This window comes from Equus przewalskii, chromosome 6 (genome assembly GCF_037783145.1).
Source record: "Equus przewalskii isolate Varuska chromosome 6, EquPr2, whole genome shotgun sequence".
Classification (NCBI taxonomy): Eukaryota; Metazoa; Chordata; class Mammalia; order Perissodactyla; family Equidae; genus Equus; species Equus przewalskii.
In genome coordinates this window covers 38,678,560-38,705,890 of record NC_091836.1, presented here as the reverse complement: position 1 = coordinate 38,705,890, position 27,331 = coordinate 38,678,560, and the positions used below count along the sequence as shown (strand labels likewise).

The 27,331-nt window shown below is 44.2% G+C and overlaps 1 protein-coding gene across 1 annotated transcript in view; it reads right to left on the bottom strand.

Annotated features, from left to right (window-relative positions):
• Positions 1-1,235: 1,235 nt before the first annotated feature.
• The window catches only part of BARX2 (BARX homeobox 2), a 69,175-nt gene continuing 43,079 nt past the window's right edge, over positions 1,236-27,331 (bottom strand). The window contains exons 2-4 of the mRNA XM_008518692.2: positions 16,625-16,928; positions 11,894-11,978; positions 1,236-3,324 (exon numbers count right to left, since the gene is read on the bottom strand). Of these exons, the coding sequence (XP_008516914.1) occupies positions 3,061-3,324; positions 11,894-11,978; positions 16,625-16,928 (653 nt within the window). The 3' untranslated portion in view covers positions 1,236-3,060. The remainder of the gene's footprint in view (positions 3,325-11,893; positions 11,979-16,624; positions 16,929-27,331) is intronic.

The following is a 27,331-nucleotide window of genomic DNA, read 5'->3' as shown; positions in this document are numbered from 1 at the left end:
ATTAACACCCACTGCATGCAAAAGGCCCAGCCCTGACCCTTCTGTAAGTCTCAGGGCAAAGCTACACAGAGCTGAGGCCGGAGGACAGGCCCAGGGCATGTAAGCGGAGGTGACCTTGGGCTTGGGGCTTTCAAAACCAGGGAAAAGATTATTCAAGGTCTTAAATCCTCCACTGAAATACCTTCAACTCCTAGAAACAATGCCAAAGATGACAGACCAAAACCTCAGGGCTGGTCAGGGCTGGGAGTCAGAGACGGCCTGGAACCCGGGCTCAGGAAATCCACACGTGCATGTGCATGTGTATGTGCGCACGCATGCGGGCACATGTATCTTCGAGATGATAGTCACCATCAGACACCTCAGAAAAAGACAATATTCTTGAGAGCCCAGGGCAAGAGATGGAAATCCATCACAGGAAAGCAGCATCCGAATGAAAGGCCTTTCTAGGGCAGATGAACAGGACAGAAGGGTTCCTCAGGAGTGAAACTAAATTGGCACAGAAACACCTGCTTACTTTGGCCACTTCGTACACTCTTTGGCTCATTGTGACGCCACCTGGCAGGCAGGTCATAAAACTGTACGTGGGGCGGGCTACAGGTGAAGGAGACAGCTTTCTACATGCGCTCAGGAAATCTCCACAGACGGCTGGGTGTGGTCTGCACAAACTGGTTCTTGGAGGCGAGTCCTTGCCTCCTTTGTTCACAAGGTTAACAAAAAGACTGCATTCTCAGTGCGGATCTCAAAGGCAAAAGGAACAAAGACACTGCCTTGGCAAAGTCAAAGCTGCAGTCACTTTGACTGTCTGTGTTAACGAAGGGGAAACAGGCAGCCGCATTATTAAAACCACGCAGGCCATTCCTGTTTAACTTTGAAAAGAATTGTATGATTTGTTTTTACAGACCTAGTAACAGGTTCTACTTCCTAGCTGAGGCCATTGTAAGAGTCAGTTTATATCACACTAGCCCACAACTGGGCAGAGTGACTGGACTTGATCATTGACAGTCCACATGCACCAGAGGGGCCTCTGCCCTGGAGGACGCCTCAAGCAAACGTGCGAGGGAAATGTGACGAAGACTAGCCGTAGGAGGAGGCCTCGGGGCCAGTCCGCAAGACCATCAGACAAGAAACCGGGGCCCAGTTCTCACTTTAGGAACTCGGGTGCCCACCTCTTTCCTGGTCTTATTAAAAGTGGGACAGCATTTTAAATTTAAAATCACAGAGCACATTTAGCCAAGTAGTTCTCAAATTTTCTTTTATTAAAAGTTACAGAGCCCATCATCCAAATGGCTACTTAATAAAAAACAAACAAAACCAGTAACAATGGTTACCTATAGGGATGGGAGTTTGGAGGGGGTCCCAGGGGTGGGGGCAAGACTTCTTTCTATATAGTTTGAGTTTTCAAACATATAAATTCATTCTCTCTTCAAAAAAGTGAAAAGATTTTTAAAGCTGGAAGCCCACAGTGTACAAAGGCTGACAGTGGAGCTGTGGGGGGAGAAGGCGGCGGGAGTGGTGATGGGCAGAACCCAGCTACGCCGCTCCTCCCTCACCCTAAACCTTCTCAGTGCTGCTTCCTTTGGCTCTCCGCATTTGGACACCAACGGCTTGGCCCCATCTTTCATTTTAACAAATAGAAATGGCCAGCAATAGGATATATTGGAGTATATGAGGAAGCCATTTGGTGTAAACCTAATTCGGCCTGATTTTGTTTTTCCCAAAAGGGCCTGACCCTGGCCATTGAGCACGCATTGCATATCTGCTTTAAACATTTCCTATGGTCAGAACAAAGGCCCTTAAGATAAAGGTGCAACTTTCCCCCACATTGGCATTTCCTTAAGGATAAGCATCTTTCCTTAGACTAAGAACTGACTGCTGTGCTCACCTGTGACCACCCAGCTCACCTGTGACCACCCAGCTCAAGAGAGCAGACCTGCCACCCTGCTGTGTTCACCATGAGAGCAGACCTACCTGCTGTTTCCATCAATCACTGTGCCGACAGAGCAGTCTTGTGATATTGTGAAAAGGACATTTCAATCATATGTGAAACACCCTCTTTGGGCGTATATAACCACTCTGTATACCCTACTTCTTTGGTGCCCTTCCTTCCTTCGGGAAGAAAGGCCCCGGGCCATGGTCCTCACATTTTAGCTCAGAATAAACTCACTCAAATTTTCATTTATAGATTAGTTATGGATTATTTTCGTTGACAATTTTCTAGCTGGGGAAATTAAAGTGCAGGGAGCCCGGCTCTCTCTCCATAGGACATATTCAGGAAGAGCTTAATACCCTCCCCAGATGAATTAATACACCAAATCCTTTTGAAAGATTTATTTTTAATTAAAAAATAAAAGTTATCTTAACATATCTGCATGGCAGCTTCAGGGATGGCAACTTAATGAAGCAAGAAAAACGAGGCTTATCAGTTCTTGGGTCACCTGACCATCTTATAATGGGGACAAAGGCACACGTCTTCAAACAAACCAACCTTATTCAGAAACAATTCTAATCACTCAGAACTCCCTTCTCCCAACTCCTTTTTGCCCACCCTCACCCCCCCCCCAACAAAACAACAACCAAAAACATTAAATTCTCTTTTAAAACTATAGAAATAAGTGCTGAGTCAGCAAGGAACCTGGGCGTGCTGCCCAAGCTGCTCTGCCTCTCTCTGCTTTGAGGACTGGTGGCCCAGAGGCTGGCAGGGAGAGAGCCAGAGTGATCCTCCACCGCGCCACGGTGGGCCTTGTGACATGGACGGGCTTCTTGTACCCAGCCCCGCAGCCATCACCCCAGCTGGGGCAGGCAATTCCAAGGCACTGTCTCCCTTCCTCGAGGGCATCCCGTGGCTAAAGCAGCCTTTCAGGAAGAGAAAGGCCTAAGGCAGGCAAGTCTTCCTCAAATGCTTGTGAGGAAAAGGCCAGTGAGACCTGTGGGAGGCAGGGGAGCGGCGGATCTCTTCTCTCCCAGTTGAGCAGGCTTTGGGAAGCTTCTCTCTCCCTATTCTCCCTGCCTTCTCTCTTTCCCTCCTTCCCAGTCTCCCCCTTCCCCCAAAAGAGTTGTATTTTAGCTTGATGGCGGGGGTTCCGTAGAGGCTACTGGCAACTCCTGGGGCTGGCCTGGGGGCTCTGCTGCCTCTAAGGGGACGTGGCATGCTTTTGGTTCCTGTGTGTCACAGAGCTCCTCTCCCTGGAAGGGCTCCAGGTGCTCCTGCCTCTGGGCCTGGCTGTTCATCTTCTCTTCAGCTTCAATCTCTTCCGATGTGGGGATGGAGTTCTTCTTGGGACGACCTTTGGGTTTTGTGGGCGCTTCCTGTCCACCTTTAAGAACCTATGTGGGGAAAAAAACGGTCATTAAATCTAGGAAATAACTCCCTCCCTCCACTTTGCTGCTCACACAGCATATAAGCCATTCTTTCCCAACAGCGAAGTCACGGGTTTTGGCGAAAAGTATTCCCGACCAGTCAGCTTCAGTCGACCAAGACGCTCTCATTCTTTGAAGGCTCAAAGCACTTTTAGTCCATATCACACACACTGTCAATAAATAAAATGATCATAAACACATAGAAAATCCAACTTCAACAATAAGGAAAGAAATGAAAATTCAAATATGAATGCGATATCCAGTTGACAAGTTAAAAGAAAAAGACAGTATTTGTAGCAAGCTGGAAAATAAGCACTCAGACTCTAGTGAGAAAACATAATTGGCAAAACCTTTTCAAAAGACAATCTGAGAATTCAAATCAAAAAGTCTTAAAATGTACATACTCTTCGACACAGAAATTGTACATAATTTAGCCTAAGGAAGTCATCATAGACTGAGACCATGGCTGATCTGCAAATGTGTTCGTCACAAAACTGGTTAAAACAGCAAACACTGGGGAAAAACACCCTAAAGTATCTGCCATATGATTGGGTAGATAATTATCACATATGCCAAAGAGAAAATACTTGATAACCATTGCAATTACTATAGAGGAGAATGTTTAATGACATAGGAACTATTATTAATGTGTTTTTGTGAAAAACAGGTTATAAACCAGCTTAATTCCATCTGGAGTCTAGACGACTAAACACAGCCCTGTTTGCAGTATCAGGATCTCGGATAAGTTCTAAGCATTTTTCCTTATGTTTTTTCTGTATTTTCTAATTTTTCAACAGTGATCATGTATGAGTATTTCTGTAATCAGAAAAAAAGATGCTACAAAACATATAGTCTTGTATTGTTCGAAGAAGCCGTAGAGCATAGGAGAAAGTGTTGCAGCTCGGAAAGCAGAGTAACTAGATTAAACCCTAACTCTGCTACCTATCAGCTTTGTCTTTGGGAGAGTCCTATAAAGACTCTGAGCCTCAGTTTCCTAATCTGTAAAATGGGGATAATAATACCTTAGCTCACCAACAGCTAATTTATATGAAAATTTATATGAAAGGGCCAGAACTGTTCCTGAATGGCAGATTTCTTCTACCCAGAACAAGCCTCCCAGCCCTCTCACCTGTTTACGTCAGCTTGGACAATGCTTCTCCCGGGAGCCTCCCCTGGTCACCCAAGTCTAAGTTAATTGCCCTCCACACGTGCCCTGTGAGCACACTATCCTCTCTCCATCAGAGCACTTTTCATGGAAGGTCGTCACTGCACGTTTACATGCCTGTCCCTCCCACTCAGTCCCTGCACAGACCAGGCATTCACCAACCGTGAGCAAGCGACGTAACCTTTCTCAACATGCCTTTCCACAGAATTGAAGAAAGATATACAGCAAGCAAAATAATAGGACCCCAAGTGGCCTTTGCTGATTTCAAGGGCATTGCACATTTATTGTCCCACTTTGTGACTTAGACAAGAATCCCATGAGGTAGGCAGGGATAATTTTTAAAATATTTACACGTTGCTTTGCAATATAACAGACACTCCTCCATTGGCTCTGAACCCTGGCTTGGTGTACTTGTTGGTTTTCTGGGCAGCTGGTGAGAAGGGCTTCAGGACGACTCAGATTAGCACAGATAATTAAGAGTGGGATATATTTTTGCTGCTTACATACCTAGCTTAATATTATTTTCCCCATTTGAACACAAGCTCCTTGAAGGTAAATCCTGCATCTATCCCTTGCTTTTTTGCTCCAGTCATTTAACTTCCAACTAACTTTATATGCAGTTGCTAAACATTTATTGACTCCATCTCTTTCCTTTAAGAGCAACAGAGAACCTCCAGGAGCTAAACTGTAAGAATGAATGAAATAATTCAATAAACCATAAGTTCTTTATTTAAACAACTTTATCAAGATAGAATTCACATACCATACATTTCATCCATTTATAGTGCACAATTTAGTGATTTTTAGTTATAGTCAGAGAATTGCGTAACTGTACCAGGATGCAATTTTTTTTTTAAAGATTTTATTTTTTCCTTTTTCTCCCCAAAATCCCCTGGTACATAGCTGTATATTTTCAGTTGTGGGTTCTTCTAGCTGTGGTATGTTGGAATGCAATTTTAGAAGATTTTCATCACCCCCAAAAAGAACCCTCATATCCATTAGCAGCTACTCCCCATTTCTCTCCTGCCCCCCAACTCTAGGCAGCCATTAATCTGCTTTCTGTCTCTACAGATTTGCCTATTCTGGACATGTCACATGAATGGAATCATACAATATGTCGTCTTTTGTGACTGGCTTCTTTCACTTAGCAGTGTTTTCAAGCTTCATCCATATTGTAGCATGTATCACTACTTCATTCCTTTTTATGGCCAAAATATCCATCATATGGATACGCCACATTCTTTTTATCCATTCATCACCTGATGGAGACTTAGGTTGCTTGTACCTTTTGGCTATTGTGAATAATGCTGCTATGAACATGGGTATGCAAATATTTGTTCAAGTCCCCGCTTCACTTCTTTAGGGTATATGCCCAGAAGTGGAATTGCTGGGTCATATGGTAACTCCATGTTCAACATTTTGAGGAACTTCCAGACTGTTTGTTTGGGTTTTTTTGCTTGAGGAGGATCAGCTCTAAGCTAACATCTGTGCCAATCTTCCTCCACTGTATACGTGGGTCATTCCCTCAGCATGGCTGACGAGTGGTGTAGGTCTACTCCCGGGATCTGAACCTGCAAACCTCGGCTGTTGAAGCAGAGGGCACCAGACCTAACCCATATGCCATGGGGCTGGCCCCTCAGACTGTTTTTCAAAGCAGCTGCACCACGTTACATTGCAATCAGCAGTATATGAAGGTTCCAGTTCTTCACATCCTCACCAACACTTCTTATTATATCTTTTTGATTACAGCCATCCTAGTGGGTGTGAAGTGGTATCCCAATGTGTCTTTGATTTGTCCTTCCTGATGACTAATGAAGTTGAGCATCTTTTCATGCGCTTAGTAACCAGTTGTATATCTTCTTGGGGATATGTCTATTCAAATCCTTTGTACATTTTTAAATGTGGTTGTCTTTTTATTATTGAGTTGTAAGAGTTCTTTATAAATTCTGGATACAAGTCCCTTATCAAATATAAGATTTGCAAATATGTTCTCCATTCTGTGTGTTCTCTGTTCACTTTCTTTCATTCTTTCTTTCAGTTTTTGCTGAGGAAGATTTGCCCTGAGCTAATGTCTGTACCAATCTTCTTCTATTTTGTATGTGGGTCACTGCCACAGCATGGCTGCCAATGAGTGGTGTAGGTCTGCACCCAGGAACTGAACCTAGGCCACCAAAGCAGGGCACACTGAACTTCACCACTAGGCTATGGAGCCAGGCCCTTCTTTTCACTTTCTTGATGGTGTCCTTCACAGCACAAAAGTTTTTAATTTTGAGGAAGTCTAATTTATTTTTCCTTTTGTTGCTTGTGCTTTTGGTGTCATATCTAATGTTTTTGCCTAATCCGAGATCATGAATATTACTCTTACATTTTCTTCTATGAGTTTTATACTTTTAGCTTTTACATTAAGGTCTATGATTCATATTAATTTTTGTGTATGGTGTGAGGAAACCCTAAGTTTTCAATAAACACCTCCTTTTAGCTGGGAATCTGCTCAGCCACTGTGGTTTCAATTCAAAAGCTGACAACAGACATGAAGGGGACCTCAAACAAGGTATGGATGCTGACAGAATCTAGCTCTGGGGAGAAGACGTCCCTGTATTCCTTTTCACATAAATCAGTATATCTGATTTTGATTTCAGTCAAATTTTGAAATTTTGATTTCACTCAGGCTGTTGAAAGCACCCAAATGTGCCAAGATGGAATTTATATGTTGAAAGCAGCTCCACTCGGTATGAAAGAGGTTATACAAACTGAGTTGCCCCATGTAGTAATCAAGTTAGAAAAGGGCAGGTATAAGGAAGCCGCCTAATTGGCAAAAGAAAGTCCAGCCCAGCAATTAGAGAACACCACCCACACAGCTTGGATAGACCCCACCTGGCTGTTTTCCTACAGCAGGAAAAAAACTCAAAACAATCAGACCATTTTCTAAATGGAATAAAACATTCCAGCCAAGCAATAATTAGGAGATAACTACACTCTTGGCTGCGTTCTGCACTCGACCCCTGGCCCCTGCCTTCCAGCACACCTGAGACATGCAATTATCTCACAGCTACCCCACACCAGGAGCTGCCCATTTGCATGCACCCTGTGGCCCTTCTCCCGGGACCCCTCCTCCTCAATTATTCCTAGGGCCAACTTAGTCCCCTTGGTCCTGGGAGGCCAGACAACCCATTGCATGCAAGGTCACATGCCTCTTGGAAAAACAGCCAGCACACCGTCGACTTTTATTAGCCATGCCTGCTGGCAGCCCTCTTCCAAACTCTCAAACTAGATACTCCAGTGTCCTACTGCTGAGGACGTCAGGACGAGGCCTCTGCTTCCTTCCCGAGCTGCTCAGGAGGACAGGCAGTTAGACTGGAGAGCCCGGCCCGTCAGCGCACAGAGGAACATTCTGCCTCCCCCATTTTTTCAGAGAGGAAAATGAGCAGTCAGAAGTGGTCCGTCCTGGTCATGAGCAAGCCAAGGGCAGAGCTGGGCTTTAACACAAAATCCCTGACCTTTCAAATCTAACACTTCCCAGCATGCCATTGTGCATCGTGTGCGAGGGGTTCGTAAAATGTGCTGCTTTATTTCTGATTCCAATATTTATCTGCAATTACCCAGTCTCCCAGCAAACCCTACGTCATAGACTCATTAACTGGAGTGTTTTTTACCCTTTTTCTCTATCTTTATCTGCCGCTCTGTGGAACAATGAGTGCCATGCCACTGACGGCCGCTTCCATGAAGCTGAGAAGCAAGTTTGGATTCGCCGGCATGAATCTCTTCCCAGCACACTGTTTGGCAGACTTTCTCCACCCGAAGATGGGATGTCCTTCTAGACCACAAGCCCAAATGCTAAGGCACTGTCGGGGGAAGGCTGGCCAATGGGGAGCAAGGAGGGACAAACAGCCAGGACTGCTCTTAACCAGAGTCCCAAAAACCTGAAGAATTCATTTTCAGCTTCTCTCTCCTGGCCTCCGAAAGCCTGGATTCTCTAGAGACATGAATTTTGGGGATAGGTAAGTAATTAAAATAATAAGAAGAAGAAGAACAGCAGCTAGCATTGCTTGGCCCTATACCATGCGGCAGGCACTGTTCTAAGCTTTACAGGGATAAGCCCAGTTAATACCACAACCCTGTGAGGGATGTATCAGGCATGTATGATGTGGAAACAGGCACACTGAGGTTAAGTAACCTGCCCAAGGTTACACAGACTAGTAGCAATTTCACAGAATTGCTGATTATCTGGAGACTTTCAGTGTGAAAGACGATGGCGTGTGGTGTGTGACCCACCCAATTCTGTGACCTGGAGAGAAGGTGGTCTCCATGTGGACCCTCTCCCAGAACAGACCTGTATTTAGAGAGCTGAAAAAGACCTCTGGATAATGAGGCACTTTCAGCCCGCTGGACAATACTGTGGGTCCTACTGGAACGAAAGCCAAATAGAAATGGAATGGAGGGTGAGTGTCTCAACTAATGTGCAACATTAAATTTACCCAACCCGCTATAGGTTACAAATGCTGACAGGCAAAAACTAGTCAGAGATGCTATCTTGGTTTTGGCAGCGCTTTCCTTGGCAGCCGTGTGAATAACTCTGTGAATCAAGTGCTAATCTTTTTCCAGTTCCAATTAGGTTACTAGCCTTGAGACATCTTTATTACCCAATTATCTTTTTTTCTTCGTCCTCAGTACCTGAGGAGATAGCCTTCAAAGAGTAGTACCAGGGAAATACAGTGAAGCAATCAGGATCCCAGGAATGTCTTGCTGTGCTGGGGGAGGCAGAATTCAGATCCACAACTGAACAGCATGCTCACATTTTAGCTCCAGACATTCTGAAGCACTTCAAGCGCCCCAAGTACTTCTCTCCCTTCCTTCCACTGTGACATACTTCCCGTCTTCACTGGCACATTTCTACTCATCCACTGAAACCAGTTTAGACGGCACCTTTTCTGAGAATGGCTCCCTTCTCTATACTGATTCTGTGCCCTGTTGTTGCCCTGATCACTCTGTATAATGACTAGTTTAGAGGTCTGTCTCCCCCACTTGACTGAGTGCCTTTTTAAATTTTTATTTTTAATGGACAGGTTCATGTCTTGTCTTTGCATCTCCACCGCCCGGTGAAGGTAAGTGCCCAATCAATGACGGCTAACGTGAGCTGAAAGCCTGGCACTCTTGTTTCCTGAAGGGACCTGAATTTGGTTGGCTTGTGGAATGCTCTCTGAGGTTAAATCTGCTAAGTTACTTCTATTTTGTTTTATACGATGTTGATAACCATCAATAAGCAGTCCACCATTGTGCCAGCAGCACAGTGGCTGGTGAAAAACAAGTGACATCAGAGGCAAAGGCACACGCACCGCCCAGGCATTGGGCGGTGCTGACAGAGATGGCAGGCTGTCAATTCCTTAATCATCTGACTCACGAGAAGATTGCTGATAACCAATTTAAACAATGCCTCTGTCACTCAGGAGACATTGATCTCGATGATGATGACTGACGAGGAAGGAGGTGGGTGGTGGAACTTGCACAGAAAGCAATGAAGGGACTTGCCCAAAATCAGCCAGGGAGGGGCAAGCATGGGAATGTGGTCCAGCGTTTCTAACTCTCAAATCTGGTTCTTTTAGAGATCAACCCCCCAAAAGGTTTCCAGCATAAGTTTCATGGGGGTCTTAGCATTCTAGAGGTTTTGGAGTGAGTATATGTGTAATTGAATCCCATCTACCCTTCAATTTCAACTACTCCCTGTAACCTTCCCTATTACGTCTCCCCTGAACTCTTATGGGGTTCCAAATCTATAAATCAATGATCAGGACTTAGTTATAATGTGCTCCCTACCTGCTTCCTGGGCCTTGATTCTCCAGCTAGATCATAAATTCCATGAAGGCAGGGTTCTATTTTATTTCATTACTTCCTACAGTGCCTAGGACAAGGCATAGCTCACAAGAGACACTAACTATATCCTGGTTGATTCATGCAGCATATGTGTGTTTGTATACGCAACTGGCATCTCCACCTCACTTCGAGGGCACTTCAGGAGCCAAGCCACCTCCACCTAAAAATCCTTCCATCTCAGGGTCAGATCACCCCAGAGGAAATGATGAGATTTGCCCACAAATTCCTTTCTGGGAATATAATAAATGCTGACTTGGGTTTTTTTCTAACTTTCCCACTAATATTCATCGGCAATTCACTTATTTATCTTTCTCACTGTTAGCAGGCAATAGCAAGAACTAAAGTTCTAAGAAAAAGATTATTGGACAAAAATACAAAATTGAGAAAATGTCTCAATATCTATTAAAAATTATCTACCAACTTTTTTTTTTCCTGAAAACTTAGTTCCATTTGGTAATTATGAAAAACTTCATATTCCAGCCCTTGAAATCACACCAAGAAATGTGGCTTGTGACCAGATGGGTTAGCAAATTAAAATGTCATCCAGGCAGGCCTGGCCCACCTGGTCCAAATGAGAGACGAGAGGATCAGGATGATTCAGTGGGGCTGTGCGAAGGGCCCACGTCAGAGGCTGTGGTGAGGCTGGTCTCTAAAGAACAGAGCAGGGCTCCCTCCCACCCTCATCCCGCCCCTCCTCTTTGTCTTTCTTGCCCCTTGTGGTTTACAAAACTGGAAATGAAACACTTAACTACTTTGGAAAATTTAGATTTAACAGTACTTTTTATAAAAAAGGGGGGTGAACTATTACGAAGCTGAGTTCCTCAAAATGTAGAGATGTTTATTCTGGTTCTTTTTTTTAGAGATATTTATTCTAATAAGTTCCTTTAAAAACCAAGGATGGAACGGTCATGAGCCAGGCCCTAGAGCAGCGTTAGGGAGACTGCAGTCATTATACTACGTGCCTCAGAGGGACCGGGGTGCTTGCTGACACACACGTTCCCAGCCCCGTCCTGTGACAGAGAATTGGAATCCCGGGAGGGGCCCAGAGTTCTGCATCTTACCTGCTAGCCAGATTACTCTGATGCGCACGCAGTTTGAGAATCACTGCATTAGCGGACACACAGCTACAAGAACAGATGCGCCCTACATGCCATTATAAACAGAGGACTGACTTCTATTCTTAGCTGTCGTGGGAGGGGGAAGGAAGTGCTTTGAAAAGGCTAGCAGGTGGGATTAAAGCTAGCAACTGAGAAGCTTGTGGGCTTTCTTTTTCTTTTATTTCTAAGGAAACTGAAAAAGAATATCCTTCTGGTCAGGAAATCCAGGTCAGGAGGAACGGCTTATCCTTCTGCTCAGCCTCCCTCCCAGCCAGCATCTTAAGAGGCCTTCCAGTCTCTGGAGCCCAAACCACCACACGGTCCTTCCTGCCTTCTTCCCAGCCCTGTAAGAATTCTTTTGCCGTCGTGATGGGCACGTGGATAGACTCACTCTCCTCTTTCTTACCATTTTCTTCCATTTCATCCTGCGGTTCTGATACCAAGTCTTCACCTGCAGTTGAGTGAGTCCCAGAGACTGGGCCAAGTCCAACCTAGAAGGCATGAGATACAGAGGAAGGATGAGGAGGAAGGGAAAGGGCAGGAGGGAGGGGTCCTGCTGACTAGCTCCAGGCACTGCTGCTACAGCTTGGGCCCCCCTCGTTAAACCAATTCTACCCCCAAGAGCTTTGCTTTCCTTCCAAGAATCCTATGGATGAAACTCTGGGAAGCTAAGAAACAGATGTGCACGCCCAAGGACTGTCTACATTGGACCTGTAAAGGATTTCTGAGCCTGCACTGCAAAATCCTTTTCCTGTCCTGACAGTCCTCACTCTGATCCTGTACAAAATGAAGACTCTGACCCAAAATCCAAGCTGAGAAGGACAAGCAAAGCCATATTTTCCTTACTGGAATCTCACTCATCACTCCAGATCCAGCTCAAGTCCCATTTCCTGCGGGTGAGCCTCTTGGGCTCCCCCAGCTCACAGAGATTGTCTCCTCACACCCTCCCACGGGTCAGCCATCACCCGGCTGGCTCCATGTTCTCAACTGGTCTCACTGCTTCACATGAGTTATTTATGCCTCCCTAACTCAAATGTAAGAGCAGAGTATGTCTTGTGCCTCTTTTATAATCACAAAAGTGCCTATCACGTTCTAAATCCAGAACGAGGACTAAAAAAACATTTTGATGGATTGACTCATTCACTGTCGCTGCCCTAAATTATTATAATGCTGGGTTCCAGAAGAAACATTAAATCTGGGGCCCCTCCTGCTTCCCATTCTACTGCTAACTATAGTTTTGCATTTCTCTGTAGCCTCTGAAAAGTCCTGAATGTCAAAGCCATTCCTGGCAAGTGTGCAGTTGGAGGTAATTCCAACAACACAGTAACCTTTTCCTGAGCAGCACAGCCTCCCAGGCTATGTGCTAGGTCCCTGATGGCTGCTCTCTTCTTTACGCCTTTCACAATGCTGTGAAGGAGGTGTAATTATTCCCATCTTACAGATGAGAGATCTGAAGGTCAGAGAAATTAGCTCTCTCAACAACCAAGGCCAAATCCTGTCTACTATGTGTTTTGGTAAATAAAGTTTTACCAAGACACACTCATTCGTTTACATACGTCCATAGTTGCTTTCATGCTACAACCTCAGAGTTGAGTAGTTGGGACCGAGAGCATACGGCCCACAAAGCATAAAAGGTTTACTGTCTGGCCCTGTGCAGAAAAACTTTGTTGACGCCTGGAGATGATCCTACAGTAAGAGGTGGAGCCAGGATTCAAATCCACTTACATCTGACTTGTTCGCCTCCCTCCTGTATAGGAGCTCACCTCCACCTACCACATTTTTGAACAAGTTAGATCTGTCCAAGGGAAGCTCCTGCTCAGGCTTTCATGGAGAAAATGCACGATGCTACACGACAAGGAGTAGCAAACAACCTGAGTGGAGCCTATGAAATGAGAAAGGGAACCAGGCTTCAACCTCAGTCTCAGGACTGTAAGTGTTAAACCCATGTTGCCAAGAAGCCCAGGTCTACCTGAACACTAACTGAAGACCATCTCCTTGAGCCAACATCAGCTGCCTCCCTGTGGTTCCAACCCTGGGCACTGAAGCAGTGTGGACTTCTAAAGCAGCAACTTCGGACAAGCACCCTTGATACAGCTCGAGCAGTGACCACCACTGAAGGTCCCAGGTTTCCGAGGCTCGCAATCTGTGGATCTAAGGTCCAATATCTCACGCAAGCCTGCACAGTCACAAACCTGAGCCATGGGGACTCGCAGGTGCGAGTGCTCAGCTGCAACTTTCTCTACCTGACGAGAAACGAGCAACATCTCACCATCAGGAAGACCGATGGGTAGAGGCAATGAAGGTTCCAGGTGCAGCTGCCTAGCCCCCTGCTTTGATGAGAGTGCACAATTTAAATCTATAATCATAAAAATAGTCTTCCTTCAAGGGACTTCAGAACCTGTCTTAAATCTGCATTCACATATATCTGGTTGTCCAGTAAAAGGGCTACTGGGAGCTGACAGTTTTATTGAAAGTGATTCACAGACTGAAGCTAATAAATTCCCAGCGCCAATAGCACTTAGCTCTCCCCACTAACGAAGTACTTCTTCCCAAGCAGCCATTCATTAAGAACCAAGAACCCAGGGGGCTATCCCACAGACTTCTGGTCTCCCAGGTCTCCCTGGAGACAGGGCCTCCCCAGGGTCCCACTGTGCCTTCCAAGCCTGGTTCACCTGAGGCCATCAGGTGCATTAGTCAATGGAAGTTTCAGTTCACAGCTCTGCCACCGTGTTAGCAAATGGTGTGAGCTCACTTGGGAAAAATGCACCCTTGACTCACTCTGGCTACAGAAACACGCTTCACTGTCATCAGCTTTCTCTCATTACCTGCCACCGTTACAAATTCTCACTTCCCTGCATATTCGCTTAAATGGGGTCACCTAGGAAACTGGAGAAACAAATAAAGAGGAAAAGGGAGAGAGCTGTGGGAGGAGGGAGCGCTCATGGCCCTCGTCACGTACAGAGGTGAGGAACATCTGAGGAGGGCGGGTTAAGGTAGCAGCTTCATGCCAGCCAGATGGTGTCCTCCTCCCCAGGCAAGTGAATCAATCCTGTGTAGGTCACCTGAGAGGTGCCTGGGCAGGTAGCAGGAAGCACCAGGAGGTTTATTAGGAACTAGCATTTCTGTTAAAAAATTCTCTGACTTCTAGAAAATAAGCTTAAAATTTTGCCCATGCACGTTGAAGCTTTTTGATATATCACCACAAAATTCATAAATCATGCCCACTCCACCTGGTTGTCCAGGTACATGAGGTTCTCCATTACATGCTGAGGGCACCAAAATAGCCGTTTAATACCTAGAGATCTCATCTACTAATCCCCAATTCACAGACCTGTCTCCACTATCCACCCGAAGGCACCCCAAATGCTCAAAAAAGAACTCACTCTTTCCTCCCCAAACCCACTGCGTCCTCAGCCTTCCAACTTCAGTTAATGGCATCCTATTCACCTGGTGGCCCAATCCAGAACCACAGAATTCTCAGCTCTCTTCTCTCTTCCTCATGCCAATGTCAACTCTGTCCGTTCCATCTTCAAAACTGTTCTCCCATGAATTCTCTCCTCTCTATTCCCACTGTCACTATCTTAATTCAGGTCTTCAATGACTCCCGCTGGATTCTCTCCTAACTGGTTTTCCTGCTCCATTTCTTCCCTCTTTGATCAATCTTCTATGGTGCCACCAGGGCGAGGAAACTAAAATGTAAATTCTGGCCATGTTGCATCCAGCTCTTAATGGCTGCTGATGGGTGGCCTAAACAACAAAGTCCACATTCTTCAGCCAAGCATACAAGGCCCTTCCCACCTCTGCAGCCTCATCGCCCCCCACACTCCAATTCATGCCTGAAGCTGGAGGTGTCCTGACCACCTGCAGTTCCCTCCATATGCCCCGCGAGGATGCTTCTGTGCCTTTTGTATGCCATCCCCTCTGTGGAATGCCCTCTTCCTGCTGGAATCAAAGCTCTTCTTAAACACTTCCTCTTCTGAGAAACCTCCCCGTACCCCATCTGACACACTCAGCAATATCTTTGTGCTCCTACATCCCTCGGCAACACACCAGCCCAGTGCCCAGCTCCCTGCGCTGTCGCTATTGCAGTCGCCGCATTCCCCATGGTCTCCTGTAGAGCAGGACTCTTGTCTGTACTTTCCGGACCCATAATCCCTGCCACAGTGCCCGGCACGCAGAGACCCTCAGCCAACAGCTGATGAGTGTTTAATTAATCAAATCAGCAAACAAATTCCCGTTTAGTCAGTGATTTGCAGGCTCCTCTCACTTAAATTTTTATCAAACAGCTAATAAAAAGTGGAAGAGATGTGTCTGAGTTTCCGTCCCTTCTTGTTTAATAGGGCCAGGGTCAAACCTGATGTAGACAAGGCAGTGAGCAAAAGAAGAGGAAAAGTACCTGCAAGACCCTCCTAATAAAGAGATCATACATTCCTCAGCCATCTCCAAAGCGAGTCTGAAGGAAGAAGGTAAGACACACGCTCTTGCATATTTTGCAGTTAAGATACTAAATTAAAGAAAGAGGGTCTTGAATTGAGGCCTGTGAGTAAAGCAGGGGTCACAGCCGCCCTCATCTGGATCTCAAAAGGGTTTAAAGAAGGGACTCTCATCCAGGTCCTCCTTGATCTCAGCCAAATGGTTCTGACTTGAGACCCATCAAATTCCCAGGACATCTGACAGCTCCTCAACCTGCTCAACCCAGCCCTTTCAGACTGAGCCGGCTGGGAGCTGGAGGGTGACGAGAAGACTGAGAAGATCGTGGGGCTCAACTCCAGACCTAGTCCCACTGCATCTGCTCCTAAGTGTAAGTGGCTTTAAAAACCAAACTCGTTTCCCAGCTGAGAGCCTGGGCAGCCATTTGCTGAACTTTACCTTGCTTGTTAGACTGGAGTAGTTAAATTAATTTAGGGAGAATCAGAGAGGAGTCTAAGCTCAGCAACAGGCAGGCTCCTGGAGCGCCATGCGATGAAGTGGTGAGGGCTGGGTTCTGTTACACCAAGGCTGAGATTACGTGGGCCAAGGGATAGATTCCTGCATCTCTCCCGCTGTCCTGGTGGCTATACATCCCACAGCGAGAGCCAAAGGAATCTCTTCTGCCCAAGGGCCTCACCTGCGGACGGTTCCCTCCCCGTGTCCTCACCTGTCTGGGGTGGACAAGTACTTCTGCTTCTGGAACTTCTTCTCTAGGCCCATGAGCTGCAGCTCAGTGAAGATGGTGCGACTCCGGCGGGGTTTCTTCTGCCGGGGCGTGGGCTGCTCTGTCTCCGACTCGCTGCTGCCCGCAGCCTCGCCGCCCAGGGCCTCAGCAGAGGCAGCCTTGGTGGCCACTGGCTGACAGGACAATGCCTGGGCGATTCCCGGGGTGGCAGGGACCAGGTGGGAGATGACCGTGGGCTGTCGGGTGATCACTGAGAGGAGAGGATATGCCCGAAGGGAAGCGGGGCCTGGAAGACAAACAGGGAGGCGGGTCACACAAGGAGCAGGGGTGGAAGGAGGCTGGCGGCCCTCGGAGGACCTCTTTCTGAGACCTGTCTGACTGGCAGGGGCTCCTGATCTCAGGAGGTGCAACGCGAGGAAGGAGAATAAGAGGCAACTCAAGGCCTATAACGGCTGGGTGGGCAGGAAACAGGCAGACGTGCTCAGCCTGGTGTGGGAGAACATTCAAGTCCCCCACTGCCAAAGACAGGTTCCTGCAATTCCTCTGGCTGTAAGTGAATCTTTCCCCATCTCTCCCTTTTGAGCCCCTAAATTCTGGTTTCAGAGATATGGGTCAATGGGATTGATCAGATAAAAAGAGGTAGTCAGATAAAGCTAGTAACACATAAGAAATCCAAAATAGATTTGTAATATACAAAGTGCCTCAGAACCACCTATGATCTTCATAAAAATACATGGTTGCAACTATAAATTCTTCCTGAGAAGTCTATAGACCTTGAAATCATAACATTTTTCAGAACTGGAAGGATGCTTAAAGGTTATTTAATTCAGCACCCTCATGCCAGAGACAAGGAAACAGTCCCAGGACGGTTAAGGGACTTGCCTAAGATCACAGACTAGGAGCAAGCAGATTCAGGAGTCCGAGGAAGTTCTTCCGGCTTGAAGCCCAGGGCTCTTCTCACATCATGAGCCACATGAATACATCATGTAGAAGAGGGGGCAAAAAGATTTTAACCCACATGAAAACTCAGATCCAGTATGACTAGCTGCTCCAGCACTCTGTTAAAGAGGAATCTGAGGCTGGGCCAGAGCCTGGCTGAGGAAAGAGAGCTGTGGTAGATTAACAATGTCTGCCACGGCACGCAGAAGGGAAAGGGGTATGGTGGCATACACACTAGTTACGTGCCACTCCTGCTTGAAGAATTTCAAAGCAAGAGTACTTTTCTGTCTGAGAATCTGTTATGTCTTTAAAGTTCAAATAAAAGAGCTCTTCCCTTTCATTATTCAATAGTATCAGGTTTAAAATGTCATGATCATCATCTATGAAATCATTTTCTCTCTCTGGGCCTCAGTTTTGTCATTCATATAGTGAGTAAAATAGATAATTTTGAAGAATCCTTCAAACTCTAAAATACTGAGGCCACAAAAGTACCTCTCATCCCAAACCCATCTTGATATCGGATGGAAAGAGAGAAGACTCAAGGGCTGCCCTCTGGGACTCAGTCCAGCCCTGACAGCTCACTACAAGGGCGAGGCAACCAGCACTCACACCGGTTCTCGGTGAGAACTGACCAACATCAGAGAAGCCCCAGGTGCTACTTGTGTTCTAGCTCTCTCCTCTGGGTTGGCATTTCTCCTCTTATTCAGTCCCATACTTCTGTCATAGTTATTAATTAGAACAGGTAACTTCTCTCGTTCTTTGACTATACTTCTAGAAAAGCCCAGTAGAAACCACAAAGTTGCTAAATAATAAATCACCAAGTGCTATGACTTCCATGAACTCTCCAGCCAATGCTAATGCTTGAGGTTTTGTGTTGTGGATTCTTTTTATGAAAAAAAAAAAAAAAAAAGATCTGGGAATGATATTTTATAGCAAGAAAACTTAGGACACCTGGGCCAGTGGTTCTGGCTCCCCCAGCAGACATTATGAAATGCTACTTCTTGAAAAAAAGTATCTGAAAGCTTCTCATACAGGCATAAGATATTTCTCATTTCACGTTGCTTTACTCCTTTAATTCTGCCATTTCTTTAAAAAAAAAAAAGTCTTTCTTTAGTCAGCAGGCTAACTTATACTCTAGAAACCAAGACACTTATCAATATAGGAAGTGACCAGTTACCTACCCATAAGTAAGGCTTTTAATCACCAGAGTTTGAGCTTTCTCTTTTGAAAGAGAGTCAAATATTCTTTTGCCTAACATTGAATAATATTTTGGAAGTGTGGTAACATCTAGTGTTGGCAAGGAGATGAGGAAATGGGTACTCATATATCATTGGTGAGAGTGTAAGACAGCATAATCTTTTTGAAGGACAAACTAAGCAGTATCTATGAAATTATTGACCAGCAATTCCACAATTCGAGACCCATTTGCCTATGTGCACAAAGATATATGTATAAGCATATTCACTGCAGATTTGTTTATAATAATGAAAAACAGGAAATAATCCATATACCTATCATAGGAAAAGGGTTAAATAAACTGTGGTTCATCTATAGGATAGACTACAGTGTAACTGCTAGTGAGAACTCTCTACATAAACTAATAGACAAACGACATATAAATTAACATGAAAAATATCTAAAATGTATTACTGAGAGAAAATTAAGGTATAGAACAATTTGCACTATCATAAAAAAATATGTGTGTCTGCATTTATAAACGCATTTCAAAAAGAAGTCCAGGAAGTTAGTCACCAAGCTATTAAGTGATTACCTCTGGAGGAGTGGGCGTGAAAAGGAACCTACATGTATTAATCTAATCCTGTGTTCAACCTTGCTATAAATGTTTATTGAGCATCTACTATGGGCTGTACTCTGCTCCAGAAGCTGGGAATACAGGACTGAATAATATGAAGTCCCACCTTCATGGAGCTTACATTTCAGTCAGGGAGGCAGACTGCAAACAAATAAGCAAATAAATATATGATGTCAGGTAGTGCTAAATTCTATGAAGAGAAATATAGCAGATTGTGAAGACGGGGCAGGTAAGGAGGAGGGCAGGTATTCAGACAGGGGAGTCAAGGGAAGGCCTCTACAGAAAGGGCGATGCTTCAGCAGGGAAGTGACTCAATGGAGAGGAAAGCTTTGAGAGGAGAAAGGAAGAGCACCCCAGGCAGAGAACCAGCTCATGCAAAGCCCTAAAGTGGGAATGAGCTTGTGCTCAAAGAATAGCAAAGAGGCAGGGTGAGCAGGGGGGAGTCACACTCTGCTGCAGTCAGATCATAGGGGGTCTCGGAGGCCAAAGCAAATAACTTGGATTTTATTCAGAATGTGATAAAACCCCTGACCAGACTCGAGCTGGGGAAGGATATGATCTGACCTATGTCTTTAAAATCCCTATGGTGACTGTGTGGAGGGCAGACTGCAGGACGTGCATGGAAGCAGAGAAATAAGTCAGGAAGTAAGGCAATATTCTAGACCAGAGGCAACCATGGCACAGGGGCAGAGAGGCAGCAGCCGCAGGAGCGAGAGGTGGTCAGGGGTTGGGGCGGACTTTACACCTAGGGTTCAAAGAACTTGTAAAGGACTGGATGTCGGGTCTGAGAGAAAGAGAGCTGCCATGTGATGCCTGGGTTTGGGGCCTTAGCAAGTAGAGGAATGACAATGTCATTTACTACAATGGGAAAGACTGGGCGCAGAGCAAGATTAGGTGGGAAAACCAAGATTTCTGTTCAGACATGGTGGATGTGTTGAAGAGGTATGGGATAGACCAGTCTGGAGTTCAAGATGAGGTTGGGTTGGAGACACAACCTTGACTCATGGAAGTACATGCGGCTTTAGACTACAGGATTGCAAGAGGTCACCCAGAGAGTGAGTGGAATAAAGAAAGAAACAGATCCAAGGACTGAGCCCTGGGGCACACTGACATCTACAGTCATAAAGAGGAGGGGAAGCCGAGAGGATGGGGAAGAGGGGATGGGATGGGGAAGGAGAGGAAACCACTCTCCCACGGCAGCCCAACACCTAGACAAAGCTTCCGTGGTACTTAACGTTTTACTACAAGCATGTATCATTTTTGTAATTTAAAAAGTAAGAGTTGGACTAAATAAGCTTTAAGTTTTGCTCTCATTCTAAAGTTTTAATATATGTTCAAATTTTCAGAAAAGAATTATGATTTATTGACCCTTGAACTCGTGAATAGTTAAAAATTCTTCTTAAAAAAACTGGGCAACCCAGAAATCCCAGCAATGCAATATCAAATATGTTTGGTTTTATGATGCTGCTAGTAAGACAAACACTGTGGGTGTTCTCCCGAGCAGAGGGGACTCTCTCTCAATCACCTCTGAACCAAAGGGTCTAAGGAATTTTCTCCCTTTGTGATAGAAGATGTTTGAGTGCTCATGCTAGATAGAATCATATTCTTTCTTTTAAAATAAAAACTGTTCAATATGGAGAAAGGTAGCCTTTTTAATAAGTGGTGCTTGAACAACTGGCTGGCCATATGCCAAAAAAAAAAAGAGAGAAGAACCTGACCTATGCCTCATAAACTTATTTAAAAAATCAAGTCAAAATGGATCATAGATCCAAATGTAAACATAACCTATGAATTTTTAAAGAAAACACAGGAGAAAATCTTTGGGTTAGGCAGAGAATTCTTAGCTATGACACCAAAAGCATGACACATAAAAGAACGAGGTGAAAAACAGGTCTTCATCAAAATTAACAACTTTTGCTCTGCAAAAGATACTTTTAAGGGGCTGGCCCCATGGCCGAGTGGTAAAGGTCACGCACTCTGCTTCAGGGTTTCACCAGTTTGGATCCTGGGCGTGGACATGGCACCGCTCATTGTGCCATGCTGAGGCAGTGTCCCACATAGCACAGCCAGAGGGACCTACAACTAGACTATACAACTGTGTACTGGGGGGCTTTGGGGAGAAGAAGAAGGAGAAGAAGAAAGAAGACTGGCAACAGATGTTAGCTCAGGTGCCAATCTTTAAAAAAAAAGATACTTTTAAGAAAATGAAAAGATAAGCTACAGGATGGAAGAAAATATTTGCAAATTGCACACCAGACAAATGATTTGTATCCAGAATACATAAAGAACTCTCAATGTTCAACAATTAAAAAATAACAATAAAAAATGAGCAAGGGGGCTGGCCCCGTAGCTGAATGGTTAAGTTCGCGTGCTCTGCTTCAGCACGGACATGGCACCGCTCATCAAGCCATGCTGAGGAGGCATCCCACATGCCACAACTAGAAGGACCCACAACTAAAAATGCACAACTATGTACTGGGGGGCTTTCGGGAGAAAAAGGAAAAATAAAGTCTTTTAAAAAAAAAATTGAGCAAAAGTTCTGAACAGACACTTCACCAAAAAAGATATCACATGAAAAAGATGCTTAACATGATCAGTCATTAGAGAAATGTAAATTAAAACTACAATGAGATACACCACTACACATCCGTTAGAATGGTCTGAAATTTTTTATAAGCTGACAATACTGAGTGCTGACGAGGAGGCAGGGCAACTGGAACCCGCATACACTGCTGGTGGGCACGCGAAAGGGGACAGCCTCTGTGGAAAGCAGTTTGGCAGTTTCTGGTAAAGTTAAACATACAGATACCATATAACCCCACAATCTCCCTCCTCTAGGTATTAATCCAAGTGAAAAGAAAACATAGAAACCTATATGCAAATGTTTATAGTGGTACTATTAGTAATTACCAAAAACTGGAAACAATCCAAATATCCTTCAACTGGGGAAAGATAAGTAAACTGTGGTACATACACACAACGGAATACTATTCAGGAATAAAAAAGGAGCAAACTATTGATACATGCTACCTCATGGATGAGTCTTGAATGCATTATGGTAAGTCAAAGAAGCCAGACTCCAAAGGCCGTATAATTCCATTTATATGACATTCTGGAAAAGGCAAAACTAGGGATGGAGAGCAGATCAGTGGTGTCAGAGGTGAAGGGGAGGGGAAGAATTTGACTACAAAGGGCTGACACAAGGAAATCGGGGCAGTGATAATGGGACAGTTTTCTATCTTGACTGTGGTAGTGTTTTCACAACTTTATGCATTTGTCAAAACTCATAACCAAACACTACAATAGTGAATTTGTACTGAATATAAATTACAAATAAATTTTTTGTCAATAAAAATTTTAACTGCTATTTTGTTTTTATTACCAAAGTAACACAATTTCTTATAAAAGAAATTTAAAACAGTTCAGAAGTCCATAAAGTAGAGGTCTCCCCTCACAGCTTTCAACCCCAAATCTTAGAGACAAACTCCCACAATTATTCCTATGTCTATACAAACATACATATGTTCCAAATCTAGTAAGATGTGTGCTAATCTATTGATACATACACAGTTACAAAATGTTCATTTTGTAAAATATAAATATGTCTCTTTATTTTTTCTAAATGGATAGCCAAAAATCCCCAAACCATATACTGACTAGTCCAGTGACTTAAAATGCCAGCTTTAAGATACTTTAAGTTCCCAAAGAAGTGAAGTTGGGATTTGTTGTTCATTAGAATTCTGGGAGTTGGCTGGGCAATTTTGGTCACCAGTATTCTGAGAATCCCCTGCTCTCTAGAAAAGAAGCCAAGCAAAGAAGTGCCCCCCCGAGGGCCGCCCTCTGTGGAGGTGGTCACAAGTATGGAACAACAGTGCGCTGCTACGTGAAGGCAGTGGGTGTGCGGGGGGAGTAGGGGCTGAGAGTTGGGGAACCATGCCGATCAGGGAGAGGGCAGATTTTCAGAGGCTGCCATGAGCCTGCAACTTCGGGGAGAGTGAAGGCTCTTTAGAGAGGATTTCTGAAAAACATGTTAGGGGGTATACCATGTAAAATCCAAGAATAGACTTCTTTAAGAAAAACTAAAGATCTTCATGTTCAAGGTTTCTGTAGTCAGATTTTCTTTGTTGTCTTTGAATATAATTCTATACATACACTGAGCCATATGGAGCCCTAGAAATAGTTGGGTTATATTATGTATACCTGTGTCTGTTTCTGCACTCTGTTCTGTTCCACTGAACTAATATATGATCCTATTACAGGACCATTCCACTGTAATTATTGGGCTTTTTAGGGAGTTTATTATCTAGTAGAACAAATCTCTCTTTATTCTTTTTACAAAATTTTCTTGGCTAGTATCACTAATTTATTTTTCCAGTTGAATTTTAGAATCAACCTGTTAGTCTCTAAAAATCAAATCCCACTGAAAGTTTATTAGAATTATACGAACCTTATAGAGTAATTTAGGGAAAGATGAGATTTTTTTTTGATGATTCTGTCCTCTGGTAGGTTGAAAGCAATTGCTGTTATTTAAAAATGGCTGTTGGAGATTTATGCAACTTGGTTCCATAAAGCTTAAACCTAATGAAAACCTTCATTTAAAACAAAAACAAAAACAAAAACAAAAAACTTCTGAAAAATGGTAGTGATTTAAGGCAGCATCCCAGTCACCGAAGTCTATAGTTCAGGAATCCTGCTCCAGTGTTCTGGTGACAAACTGCACTCTCCACTGCTGGCTGAGGGCACCTTCTCGTGTTGGAAGCTCACACGCAAGGCCACTGTGATGCTGATAAATGTTGGTGGTGTCAGGAGGATCACCATGATAAATAAACATAATTTCAGCGAAGCACTGTGTTGAGTTTTTGGTATTTGATGCGTGTCTCTGGTTGGGAAGGAACAAGCACAGGTGGAATAGGAGCCAGGGCGGGTAATGTGTGTGCTGCAAAGGCAACACAACGGGGAGCAGAGAAGTGAGACAAAATATACTTTAGCCAGCTGCTTGCTGTCTTTTCTTGTTTTAATATATGACCTGATTTTCAACAAAATAACATTGGCCCAGAGCTTTAATTTCACAAAGCACTTGCACACAACCATTTCATAATTTCACAAAAGTAACGTGAGATAGTCTAGCCAAATATTTATATTTTGGCTAAAAATCAAATTAAGGTTTTAAAAATAGGGGAAATAGGGGAAAACATAAATTAGCACATACATTAGGGAGCACTTTGGTTACTGAGAAGGCAGATAATGTATAACACTATGTATTAAGTATGTCTTTCTCTTTTCCTGAGAATTATCACTATGTGAAAATGTTGACTGAAGACAGCTGGCCTGTACCCTGGATCATTTACATACACTTGTGAAATTCAAGCACATTATCTGCTACTGAGAGGGAGTAATGACTGCAATAAACCAAAGACATTGTTTAAACAAACAGACTTTAATTGATAAAAGAAGTATAAACATGACCATAATGAATGCATTTTCTAATAGTTGTTTCTCTTCAGCCTATCCCCCAAACCAATGTTTTGCTGTAGGATGGATATCACATAACTGTGCGTATTGTATACTTAGAAATAGTTCCCTGCCAAATGTTTGGCCACTTTGAGAATCTGTTTTTGAATTGGAAAATCTGAGTACATGAGGGGTAGGCTGATATGGAGGGACATCCCAGAGAGCTTGGGGAGATATGGAACATTTGCAGGCTAAACAGAGTATTTTTCCACCACACTGATTCTGAAAACTGTCTGTAGGCTCATGCATGTGAACATGCTTGGGCCAAGCACGGGCATGGTCCAGGGTTGCTGATTCCAGGCACATCTCTCAATGTAAGTCCTCCTTCATGGCAGAAGCCAGTCCCCTCCAGCTCCAGCTGTACCAGAAACTTAAGCGCAGAACCCTCAAAGGACAGTCTTTGCTCCTACACATCTGTGGGCTTCTCTTCCATTCCTCCAACGTACCAGTCCCCAAATTGACTCTCCACAGCCACATTTCCGGTTGACACAAGCAAGGGCCAAAGGTCTGAGTGGATAAGAATCTCTAAGCTGCCTGCCTGACTGATTTACGTTCCAGGAATGTGTGACCCATATATCCGCAGAAAGCTTCAGAGGGACACGAGCACCACACACAAAGACATGAATACAGACGTGTCCAGCTAACCTGAAAGAGAGACTCAGTGGAACAACTGGGTAGCTCTGGCTGAATTTCCTGGGAAATATCATAAAACCACCCACACCGAATTATTCCCATAGGCTCACATTCCTACAAATTGGCTGGTAATTTTGGGTAGTGGAAAGAATAGGACCTTTACCGTTGACTTGTGGAGTGACCTTGAGCAGCTTACCACAACTTTCTTAATTTCAATTTCCTCTTCCATAAAGTCAGGCTAATAACAGTTCTCCCTTACAGATCATTGTGAGGATTAAATGTATTAACATACGTGAAGTGTCCAGTGGGCATTTAACTGCTATTAGTCCCCTTCCTTTCCTCCTTTCACTTTAGTTGCTTGATGCTCTTCTCTGTGAGTGAGCCAAATTAAAATGTGTGAATTTTCTTATCAAGAAAGCAGACCTACTTGTGAACTAGGCATGTATATCTTCTTACTATATGTGCGTTCATATGCAAAGCAAGGTTCAGTGAACCCAAAGTCTAACAGTTTCTGTGTGCCAAATGGAGGTTTTCAAATGCCTTCAGCTATGTACTGAGACTGACAGCAACAAGAGAGCTAAAGGAAATCAGTGAAACAGCTAAGCTGGCCAGACATCCCTCTAAAACTATCAAGACTCCAGAAATAACTACTTTGGATTTGCAGAACTGTATAAAAAATTCACAAAACAGCTTAAGAGTCCCGAAGCCTAGCCCTTTCCCAGGTCAGTCATAGGCAAAGAACAATGAAGCTGGCGAGACACAAGACAGGACCAAAGTCAACTTCTAAAACCGCAGGGAAAACAGACATGAGGTGGTTAAAATGACTTCACCCTGTGTTATGCTGAAAGTGGGCTAAGGAAGGACTGAGTTGAGGGCAGGTGGTAACCAGACATGAAAGTTCAGTAATCCTTTGTCTATATGGATAATCTGTAAGCATGCAAAAGAAGGGCACAGAGGGAGGAAAGGAACTAGAAAGAGGCTCTGAGCGGCCTTTTAACTTTGTGATACACTAAGTTTCTAGCCCAGCAAGAGTTAATGAAATAGATCCAACCTTTACAGCTTATTGCTCTGTATGGCTAAAGAAAAGAGAAAATGTTTTAAGAGGCCAACTCAAAGGCTGATACAAAGTCTCAGCCATTAACTACCTTATTAAAAGGGGGAGGGGCATTTTGATGAGTTAAGTGTAAATGAATTAGAAACATATGGAATAAATTTATTCCAAAATCCATAAGAGCCTGCCATAATGTAGGCTCTGGAATAGGCATCTAGCTAAATAAAAAACTTAAGAAGTTTCATAGAGGTTGAAAAATAAAAATAAACAGATGGAGTGGGAAGAAAACAATTTGTGGATCTGGAAAAATGAAGAAAGTCTGGCAATAAGCAGGGGACATCAGAGCAAACCTAGTAGGCTGACTGCATCACACCATCTTTTCAGATTCTTGATTTTGCAAAGAGACAGGCTCAGTCTTATCACATTCAACCTGCAATGTCATCAGAACTGTAGACGCCCACAAAAGTGCTGGGCTATGCTGGGAGCTAAGTGAAATCAATTAAGCTATCCTGGCAGACAGGTTTATGGACCTTCCTATCCTGCCTAAAATGTCACACCACCCAGATGTGGTCACCATGCACCCTCCAGCCATCACCACTCCTTATCTCCTTCAGCCAAAGAACACACTGGAAATGGCAATGTCTTTCTCCTCCTGGCCATTCTATTTTCTACATACACCCACACCTGCTTTCATCCATACCTCATAATCACTCCCTGGTGGAAAGTTTCCCAGAGCAGCTGT